General features: G+C 52.9%; 1 protein-coding gene across 11 annotated transcripts in view; it reads right to left on the bottom strand.

Moving 5' to 3' along the window:
• The window catches only part of GAS7 (growth arrest specific 7), a 218,192-nt gene that overhangs the window by 15,603 nt on the left and 191,296 nt on the right, over positions 1 to 11,293 (bottom strand). For all 11 annotated transcript variants that reach the window (XM_046674952.1, XM_046674962.1, XM_046674957.1 and 8 more), the window contains exons 8-9: positions 9,417 to 9,491; positions 4,763 to 4,841 (exon numbers count right to left, since the gene is read on the bottom strand). In XM_046674952.1, coding sequence (XP_046530908.1) covers positions 4,763 to 4,841; positions 9,417 to 9,491 — 154 coding nt within the window. The remainder of the gene's footprint in view (positions 1 to 4,762; positions 4,842 to 9,416; positions 9,492 to 11,293) is intronic.

The raw sequence follows: 11,293 nt of genomic DNA, 5'->3' as shown, positions 1-11,293 counted from the left end.
GGGGGAGGGGAGGTGGTGAAGGAGGAAGAGGAGGACGTGCATAACTTAGCTGCCTGATTCGGGGGTCTATGAGGGTTACTCAGCCTGTTGACTCAGTAACTCTGGGGTCTCTCTCTGAGGGCCTGGAAAGTCAGTGATTTCCAGGCTTCCATGTGCCCAGGAGTGACCTGGAGGGGCTTTTGAACATCCAGGATTCCTGGGCCCTGGACCCAGGCTCTGTGGTCTGGGGAAGAGCCCAAGAACCTGCCAATGCACCCAAATGCTTTCCCCAAATTCCAAATGACATTCTGGAAACATAATGCTACTAGCTGTCAGACGTGACTCCATCCCATAGACAAAGACCCATGGATTCTCCCTCTATGTTTAAAATTGCTTTTTTCTCCCCAAAGCCCCAGTAGATAGTTATCAATCATTCTAGTTCTTCTATGTGGGATGCAGCCCCAGCATAGCTTGATGAACAGTGTTTAGGTCTGTGCCCAGGATCCGAACCAGCGAACCCTGGGCTGCCAAAGTGGAGCTCATGAACTTAACCACTCGGCCACGGGGCCGGCTCCTACATATTTTTAAGAGAGATAATTTTTCCTACAAAAGCATTGGCCGGTGTCTTTTTACACTCATTCTTGACTCTGAAGCATCTTTGTTGAACCGAGAGTCAGAAGTCCTTCCCAGAAGCTGGATCTCCTGAGCTCTCGAGCTGGCCCGTCCTGGATGGGACTGGCTGTTGGAGCCTCTCCAGAACTCCCGCTCCCTGAGCCGCCTCCTCCTTCCACCGCACACAGCAGAAGAGGATGAGAGAAATCCCAAGTTGGAAGGAACCTCAGGGACTCTCTGCTCCAGTGTTTTTTAAACGGTGGGTTGCTGCTAAGAGTTGTGAAACCAGTTTAGTGGGTGAGGACCAGCTTTTTGAAGAGAAGAGACCGGGCATGGATAGACAATAACAGAACGAGTGCATTTCAGGCAGAAGGATAAGTACTGTTTCGTGAAACGTGTGTTTTGGCTGTGTACGTATCTGTGGGTGGACACCTGGGTGTGGATAGCTCGTGCTCTGGGGGCCCACATAAAATGTATTACTGTGGGTCACAAAGGAGTTTCAAGTCACTGATCCGGTCCTAACTCTTCCTTTCACACAGAAAAAATGGAAGCTCAGAGATGCTAAGTGACTTTCCCAAGGTCACAAAGCTTCTTAGTGACAGATGACATGAAACTCAAGTCTCCTGACTCCCACTGTCCCCCCCAAGTCTTCTGACTGGATGCATGGCCTCTTATTGCACGATGAGACTTTCCCCCATAAGAAGGAACTCTTCTGGTCTCCCCTCTTCAGCTGGAGGCAGGTCTAACTTTCTCTGTACAGAGCAATCTTATTTCTTTAACGGCCCGATGCTATTAACAATGGCTTGAGCTAGTAGACCAGAAAAGCTTGAAAGGTTGCCATAACAAAATTGCATTTTTTAAAGAGCTCTTGCCCCTGACACAGAACATTCAGAGTAGAATTTCAATGAGCCTTTTGGAGCAGGCGTTCAAGTGGGTTTTGCGCATGTGGAGCCATATTATCCAGGGAAGACGAATAAATCCTTGGGAGCCTCTGTGCTTTCAAGGACTTGCCATTCAACCACTGGGCCGCCAGGACGACTGCCCGAGGCCACCAACCCTGACAGGTGGGAAGCAGCACAGGTTCTCAGAGAAAAGTCAGTCTTGTGCGAACATTCTTCATACACCTCTCATCAGCTGAATGGTGAAGTCAGCCCTGTCTGGTCGTCACCTGACTTAAAACGTCCCGGGCTCTTGGAAGGCCAGCCTGCACCACCCCAGCAGCCCTGAAGGGAGGGCAGAGTGCTCTGCTGGTCTGCCCGGAGAAAAGGTCTGGAGGCCAGGTCTCCAATTCGCTCAGTCTTCTTTGCTTCCTCAGTAGCTGAACCCACATGCTGTGTGAACATGGGCGGCGATTTGACTTCTCTGTTCCTTCTCATTTGTGAAATGGAGATGCTGTCTTGCACGGTGGTTGATAAAATCAATAGAGATGAGTTATATCCTGTGCACAACTATCTAGAACACCAACATCACTGTATGCTGTGATATAATAACAAATATCTACTTTGGTCTTTGTCCTTAGCTCCTGGCGAGAGCTCCTAAAACCTTTGTAATCTCCTAAGCAACAAAGGCGCTAGGAGCGTCTTTTGTTCTTATGAGGTGACTCCTGGTGGCTCCTGGATGGCTTCAGGATAGGGGCTGGTCACCAGAAAGACCAAGCCACAATTAGAAGCTTGGAACTTTCAGCCCCATCCCTCAACCTCTGGGGAGGGCAGAGGGCCTGGAGACTGAGTTAATAATTGATTATGTCTACCTGATAAAACCTCCATAAAAATCTGTAAATTAGGGGTTCAGAGAGCTCCCAGGTTGGTGACACATCCATGTGCCAGGAGGATGGTGCACCCCAACTCCAAGGGGTCAGAAGCTTCTGGACTCAGGATCCTTCCAGAATTCGTCCTGTCTTTCTCTTCAGCTGACTGTTCATCTGTAGCCTTTATCACGCCCTTGAATATATAATAAATCAGTAAACCTAGCTGTTTCCCTGAGTTCTGGGAGCCATTCTAGCAAATTATCAAACCTGAGAAGTGGGTGGGTCACGGAACCCCTGACTTGCAGCCAAGTCAGACAGAAGTGTGGGTAACTTGGGGACTCTCTACTTGGAACTGGCATCTGAAGTGGGGGCAGTCTTGGGGGGCTGAGCCCTTCACCTGTGGGATCTGACACTATCTCCAGGTAGTTAGCGTCAGAATTGAATGAGATTGTAGGACGCCCAGCTGGTACAGGAGAAGTGGCGGCTGTGGAGAAACCCCAAACATCTCGCATTGGAAGCAGTGGTGCGAGTGAGCCGTAGTAAAAGGGACACAGCGCCTCGGAGAGCGTGTTGTCACCTGCTGAGTACTCTGTAAAGAGTCGAGAACCGGGGTCCTACTGATGGGGAGTAAGTGCCACCAGGCAGTCCAGGATCCAGCTGGTGGCTTTTCAGAAGCTCCCGGAGCCGGCTCCCAGCACAGCGGCAGCCTTCCGCTTCATTTCACCCGTCAATAGAGGTTTCTGCCACGTGGTGAACGGCACTGCGGGGGGCTGGGATAGAAGGGGGACCTAGACGGAACACCACCCATGACCTGCAGCTTAAAAATAACTTGCTACTTAGTATGCAAGGCAGCAAAGAGCTCCCTTCTCTCCCAGGGCTTGAGTGGCAATTTTCCTGTGGAGCGCTTGGGGTATGAGGTTAATGTGCCATCATCAGCCCAGGAATTCTCACTCACATCTAGGTGTCAACATCACTCTTGGGGCACTAACATTCTCTAGGAGCGGGCAGCTGGGAACAGCACTGCTTTTTCCTCCCACCTCAGCTCTTTATAAAGCTGCGTCACATGTCTCAGCCATCTGAGTCATTCGTTCTGCCCTCGACGTGCAGGGAACCATCATGGGGTGGGGAGGGGAGACCTGCCCTCCAGCAGTGCACATCCCATGGGGACCCCAAAGCCCAGAAGCACAAGTGCTGTGGGGAAAACAGCAGAAAAGAGACAGGACCCATGAGTGCTGAATGTGGGAGCCCTGGGAAGGAACAGCCATCTTTAGGGGTGGATGCTACTTTCGAGAAGTAAAGGAGGCAGTGTGCCCCCAATTTTAAAATGGGGGCTCAGAGAGTTTATGCACTTCGTGCAAGTGTCCTCTTGGGCTGCCATGTCTGACTAGGGATGGTGGGAGGGCAGAGGGAAGAGTGTGGACCCCTGTAGGCAAAGGTCACTGGGAATGGTGCCACTCTCAAGGGCCTCTCCTCCTTCAAAAGGGAAGTATGCTAATGGGTAGCCCAGCCAGTCATGCACACTTTAGTGTGAATTATCTCAGTCAGCCACTTGCTTTAGTTTTTCCCTGAAAAGTAGTGGAGAGCCTGAGAAGGAATATGGAGATACAAGCCAGGGGGTGGGAAAGAGAGGGTCACCTGGAAACAAAGAGAAATCAGAGAGAAAGTAGGACTGAAAAGACTGGGGGGGTCAGGAGGAGATAATGAGAGGGCCTCGCTGATTCACTACTTGAGAAAACATTAATTGAATGTCTACTGTGTACCAGGCACCACCCTGGGTACTGAGGGCAGAGTGAACAGGACAGAAACATCACTGTCCTCAAGGTCACAGAGCTAGAGTCTTCAGAACTGAATGAAAGAAGGCCCAGTTACCCAGTCTGGAACTGTGTAACAACAACAAACAAAACCAGAAAGTTCCCCTTTGGCACAGTCTAGTCTCTCGACCCCAAGAAGTAGAAAACGCCAATACGCCCCTTTGAAAGACCAGCAAAGCGACAGTGGGGTTTCACCACTTGGGTTCCCCAGAGCTATGCTGGGGCAGCTCGCACTGGCTCAGCAGAGCCAAATGCCCAATTTGTAGGAATTCTGTGAGCTGGTTGTTAAAGACGGCCAGTATTAAACATTAAATGATCTAAACTTAAAATTAGCAAATTATATTAAAAACAAAGGTAATAAACACTCGGCACTCATCACTTCCTAGCAGCACGTTCCTACTATCCACGTTTCAGTGGATAGTTCTCGTTACCGACGCTCTTGTTTCGGTTTGGTGGAAATACCACCCAGTGGCGCACCATTACGTACCCCTTCCCGACTCTCAAAACTTATACTTGGGAACCTGGCGGACACCACGCTCTGAAGAGAGCTGTCGAACGCTCGGAGGCACAGAGCGAGGCAAGACCAGCCCAGAGAGGCGCAGCGAGGGCTCACCTTGGCCGAGAACTTGAGGTGAACTTCTGCCTCGTCCGCAAGGCTCTTCTTCACCTGCGCCCACGCTTCTCCCAGGGAGCTGCAACACCAAGAAGACTGTGAGACTCTCAGAGGGCGGAGCCCACAGCCCTTCCTGAGGCGGGGCGGTGGGTCTCGACCCCGAGGCCTGGGGAAGCATCTAACACCCGAGACTGCGAACTTGGATGAGGCAGGGCCCGGGCCCAGGCCCAAAACAAACGTCGCTACCACGCTTCACCTGTGGGGCCAGAGGAGCCACACCAACCGAGCTGAGGGTCTCTGGAGGTGGGAGAACAGACTGCAGCAGTCAAGTGGCTGGGGCAATACCTGGAGACCCAGAGACCCGGGGGAGATGCGAGAGGAAGGCAGGGTGCAGTTGCAGTGAGGGCCTTGCTACCTGGCCCATCGCTGTCCCCAGGCCTTCCCATCACCCCTCGTTGTTTGCTGATGGAGCGGGGGCGTGCAAACACCTGCTGGCAAATCAAGGAAGGAGAACAGATGCCTTTTTGGGGAGAAGCCCTTCCCAGACAGAAGGTACCACACGGCCCTGCCTGTAGGCAAACCTCCGGTGGTCTGACTTCCAAGAAAGGCAAAGATGGGCCACCTGAGTCCCGGGACCTCTTAGGGATGCCCACACAGCAGAGAAGGCTCTCTGTCACCATCCTCAGGAGCGTGGCTCCCACCAGTACTGATTCTGGACCGTGAGCCCCAGGGCAGCCTACAGCCTCCTGGAGAACGGCAGAGTCCTCTTCGCTAAATAGCTTTTCCACTCCAAGGAGGTGTTTCCAACAGAACAATCGCCTGAAGTCCCCGAGACTCGAATGTAGGCCCCCGTGCTACATTCCCCATCATTTGCAACTCTTTAAGCTCACCAACCTTCCAAATGACACTGCTGTGTCCTGGCTCGAGACCTCTCCACCCAGCCAACAAGCCCAGGCTGGATGTTCAGTTGATTTAATTTCATCAAGAAGCCACTTCCCCCAGAGAATTCATTAATCTCAAGTGGCAAAGGTGATGAAAAGACAGCACGCTGCGAGGCTTCCGGATGTCGTGCGGAGCAGCTAGCAACTGAGAATCACCAACAGAAAAGGAGGGTCCCCTCTGACCACAGTCCAGGCCTGTCTGGTTGTGGTGTTGGCTCAGGGTGAGGGGAGTGCTCATGGGAAATGACTGACTGGTTTTATCTAGGGGTCGGGTAGCAAACAACGGTCCCCTTGGGTGATCCTGGCTGGGAAGCCCACCAGGGAAGAGATGGAGTGAGAACAGGGGCAATCCAAGCTGGGGACATTTGTCTGGGCCTGAAGGGCCAGAGCTCCAGGGAGCTGTGCAGGGGCAGCTCGGGGTGGCCTGGCTGCCCTCCTGATTCGGCAGACAGGTAGGAAGTCCACGATGGGGGGAGGCGGGGGTGGAGGTGGTCATGGTGGTCTCAGAGACACGGGGACAGAATACCAGGTCCAGAAACAGACTCACTCAGATGTAAGTTTGTGGTTGACTGATGGGCGACTGGGTGACTGATATGAAACAAAGGTGCCAATTATCTGAATGCGGACGGATGGTCTTTTCAACAAATGGTGTGGAGCCCACTGTACACCCACAGGGAAAAAAGGAAGCTGGGCCCTGCCCTCCTGCCACGCACACAGATTATCCCAAGATGGATGACAGATCTGAAGCGAACGCCAACACTACGCAGAGCTTACAGAAGCAGCGCCAGGAGGAGTGGGAACTTGATTAAAGGGCCATGGAGAGGGGTTTGCTCCTGCAGCTGAGCTACACACACACCTGTGCGAGGTACAAACAAGAGCCCGGAAGCCAAAAAGGCCCTGGGTGGTGCTGAGTTTGTCAGCCTACTGTGAGCAGAACATGTGGCCAGGAACTGGCCCAGTGACGGCTGCAGTGACTGAGAATGTCATCTGAGGGCTCCTGGGAGGAGAGGAAAAAGCAGTTGCATGCTCAGTGTCCTCAGCCCCACCTCCAGGCGGGGCATCCACAGGGGGAGACCGTCACTCCACTCAGAGGGGCCTGTGCGAGCTAAGACATCCCCCATGCGCACCTCCCCTGCCCCAGGATTCCAGCCCCTTGGAGCCACTTCGCAATTGTTTAGAAAAAAGCAATTTAGAAATTCTCTCATTTGAAGAGAGATTTTTCATCTAAGAAGAGGTTAATGAAGAAAATATGACCAGAAATATATTTCTGTTCCAATACACATCCTGAGGCATGCAGAAATCAAAATGGATGTTACTGTCACGATTACCAACCAGAAAAGGCCAAAATCCCATTTCCTTTCCACACAGGAGAGAAAAACCGAAGGCAGAATAAATAACCTATTACCAGTGTGCACATATCCTTCGGAATCTATTTTGAACACAGCGCTCAAGTTGGAAAAGCCAGCTCAAGCGCCCCCATCAGGTTCTCCCTATAGGGCCCAATCTCTAGGCTCCAGCACTACCCTTTGAAAGGTTCGAGGTGGACTGGGCTAATGTCCAAACTGTGCATACATGCAAAGCAGCATCGCTGCACATGGTGAGGAGGGGGCCCACATACTCAAACCCCCACCCCATGGTGCCTACTGGAAGGAGGGTGCATTGGGTGTGACCACATAGCGGAGATGGGGTGTGTGTTTGCGCCCGTGTGGCAGGTGAGCGGCGTCAATGCATGTACATGAGCATGTGCTGGGTTGCCCGTGTTTGTAGGTGCCTGTGTGCACGGCGTGTTGGTGGAGGCCTGACTTGTACAGCTGGGAGGATATGCCCGTGCGTGCTGGCAGGACGGAGTGTCCTTGGCAGCAGCCCAGGCCGAGGAGGTGGAAGCCGGAAGGCTCTGGAGCGACATAGTGGTGCAGGGCACGGGGACACTCGGGAAAGCCCCCTCGGCAGCCCGGAAACTGGCTCCCCCACGTCCTCCAGCCCCGTCTCAGGCCCAGTGCACAGGCAGAAAGGGGCCAGAGCCAGCCTCATTTACGTCCCTGGAAGACGCACTGGCCCTGCAGGGCCGCCTGTGCCTGTGGCCAGCTGGGCGGGTGAAAGCCATTCGGAGGGGGCCTCTTGGCTGCACAGCGAGCCCATGCGGAGGCCTTCATCAAACCACAGCCAGGTGGCAGAGCCCATCCCCCTGAAGGACTTCCAAGCCACGCTGGCAGGTTTGGACACATTCAGCATCACGGCTCTGTGACAACTACCACCATCCCACAACAGACGGTCTTCCTTGCTCGGGCGCATGTTCCCCGGGAGGAAGGATTCAAACAGAGGCTGCTGGACTCGAAGGAGGACCTCGGGGGACCTTTCAACTCTAACCTCCTGCATCTTTATTCCTTTTTATTATTGAGGTGAAATTCACATGACATAAAATTAACCATTTTAACGAGAACAATCCAGTGGCATTTAGCACAGTCACCATGTTGTGCAACCATCACCTCTATCTAGTTCTGAAACATTTTTATCACCTGTTATGGACTGAATGTTTGTGTGCCCCCAAATGCACAGGGTGAAGCCCTAACACAGGCCCCCCTGCCCAGTGTGGCTGTATTTGGAGATGGGGCCTCTAGGGAAATAAGCAAGGTTAAATGAGGTCCTAAGGGTGGGGCCCTGATCCGATAGGATTTGTGTCCTTATAAGAAGAGACACGAAGAGCTCACTTTCTCTCCTCACTGAGGAAAGGCCACAGCAAGAAAACGGCTGCCTGCAACACAAGAGGAGAGCTCTCACCAGACACCAACCCTGCTGGCACCTTGATCTTGGACTTCCAGCCTCCAGAACTATGATAACTTAAATTTCTGCTGTTTAAGGCACCACTCTATGCATACTCTATCCCTCTTTAGGGCTCAATAATATTCCATCACACATCCATGTATTCCAATGTGTATATCCCACAACTTGTTTATCCATTCATCCCGTGATGGATTTTTGGGTTGTTTCCACCTGTTGACTGCTGTGAATCATGCTGCCATGAGCACACATCTACACGTATTTGTTTGAATCTGTTTTCAATTCTTTGGGTATAAACCCAGCAGTGGAATTGCTGGGTCATATGATAATTCCATGTTCAGTTTTTTGAGGCATTGCCAAAGTGTTTTCCACGGTGGCTGCACCATTTTGCATTCCCACCAGTAGGATGAAATCTTTGTTAACAGATGGAGCAGAGAGGGCCACAGTCTTCCTCCCACTAGGGATCCTTCTGTGGCTGGGAGGGAAGCTGAGCCTCCCCCAGCCCAGGTCCCATCCAAGGAGGTCTGGACTGTCACAGCTGGAGAGGGAGGGGAGCCTGGGCCTCGGGCCCACAGGAGAGAATTCTAGACAAGGGGCCAGGTGCAGAACCTTCCCACACACAGTTTCCTGCCAGTCCACCCTCAGAGAAAGGGGAGCAGAGGCAGGCGTCTGGGGGCTGACGCCCAGCTACCAGGGGACAGGCCAGAGGGGGTCCTGACATACTCCAGCATCTGCCAGAGAAGATAATGTGGACATGCCAACCCTGAGCACGGATGACCACGTCTGAAGTCATGGGTGCCCATCTTGAGCCAGGCCTTTGGAGCCTTCCCCAGCCAAACGGGAGCATGCCAAGGAGCAGTGACGGGTGAAAAGGGACCCGCTTTCCTGAAGGTCCCCTCTTCCTCCCCGCCCCCATCACTGTCCTCCCCACTCACCCCTCCTCCTGTGCAGCCAAGGAGTTCTGAGAGAGCTTAGCTAAGTTCTTCGCATATTCCTCTTCAATCTTTATCCTGCAAAAGGAGAGAACCCAACATGTCAGCCCCCCAGTGCTAGAGAGAGGGTCTGACGTGCAGCCCTGCCATTTATTAACTCTGTAAAGGAACCCACTAGACCACAAGCCCTGAGAGTACGTGGCTATTGTCTGTCCGCCTGACACACAGGAGGTGCTTAATAAATATCTGTTGATTGAATGAATGAACAAGATTGTCTGAAACTCCGTCACCTCACTTGAAAATGGGATGGTCCCACCTGTCTCCTAGGTTGTGAAGATGAGGCGCTGTCATTTGCACAGCTCCAAGCACAGTGCTGGGCAGGTGATGAATGTCACTTGCATGGACCACAGGGATGCAAGGAGTCCCCTCTCCCTTCCAGCTCCCGAGCTCTGGGTTTACACCCTCCAAGGTGGCGTTAGCCCCTCGGAAGCATGAATAGAACCTCTCCCTCCTGTCTCCCAGCCCCCGATGTCTCTAATTGTCAAGCCTGCAGGGCACAAGTATTTCCATGGAAACCAGGAAGCACCCCCAGCGGCAGCTGATTCCATTTCCTGGGAGAAGAACGTGGTCTTGTATGTCGCTTCCAGCACGCAGACCCCTGACACAGTTTCCAGGCGGCTCTCTGGGAAGTGTTGTGTATTATCAGGCACATACGTGTTAAATGTGTTGTCAAAGGTAGTGTTCACTGTCTAAGCCTTCCTCTGGGCCCCGTGGGACACAGAGGAGCTGTCCTTGTGACAACATCAGCTGGACAGAGGGCTGGGGCCTCAGAGCACCCCTGATCCATCACTCGGCAAACAGCAAGGCCCCAGCGATGCTCCCGGGGCTGCAGCATTTGCTTCCTGTCCGCACGGAAGCTGAGGACCAAAGGGTGCACTGATGGAGAGAAGGCAGCCAGGCCAAGTCCTCCACAGCATTCTGAGGAATCGCTAGTTCATGGTGTGGCGTGGTGACACCCATAGTCTTGGTGTCCGTTCACTGCTGTGCTCTCACCACCCCCTGGCCCATCCCCAGGTCCTCGCCCGTCTCTCTCCTGCCTCTGTGGCTTCCTCTCCACTCACTCTGCCTTCAGTGCCGCCCTCCCCAGGATGACACGGACGGCCAGCCTGCAGCCTCCAGACTGTGGCCAAGAGATCTCTCCAGAAAGCAATCTAACCAGGTCACACTCTTAGCTTCAAACCTCCAAAGGCTCCTCATCGCCAGCTGCATGCTCCAGGCACACATCATCTGCTCCTAAGCATCACCTCCAGAGCCAGCCCTGCATCACCCCCACCTCCAACTCGCCCAGGCTGATGCCACGGCAAACCCCGGACATGCCCCGGCCCAGCACGCTCCCCACCCTGTGCGGCCCTCCCTGCAAGATCCCGGGAGATGGAGAGAAGCTACAGGCGTCCACACTGCCCAGGGAAGACCAGCGTCCTCAGGTGGCAGATTCCCACATAACGTTTCCGTGAACAGAGAACCCACAAGTGTGTTCAGTCTTCGGCTTTAACCACCATTTTCCTAGTCTCCTGTTTTAATGACAGTTTCTCGCACCTGAGCTACGCAACCTCTCAATTTCCCGCCAGTTTAATGGGTCATAAAATAAAGATCTGATTATACACATAGGAAACGGGCCTCCTAAACAAAAGCGGTGCTTTAAGATGCCAAGAATTATTACTTGATTATTGTTATAATTAAAAAAGAAATATTTTAAAAATATATAGCCATTTACTATAAATATTTCCAGTGTGCTCTGGACAGCCCGGCTGGGAAGCTGTGTGTGCGTGTGTGTACATGTGGGGGGTGCACAGCATGTGGGATGTGAGTGTGCTTCACAT

The sequence above is a fragment of the Equus quagga genome, chromosome 11, assembly GCF_021613505.1.
Source record: "Equus quagga isolate Etosha38 chromosome 11, UCLA_HA_Equagga_1.0, whole genome shotgun sequence".
NCBI classification, from domain to species: domain Eukaryota; kingdom Metazoa; phylum Chordata; class Mammalia; order Perissodactyla; family Equidae; genus Equus; species Equus quagga.
Note: the sequence above shows the minus strand (reverse complement) of the source record. Positions and strands in the feature narration are given on the sequence as shown.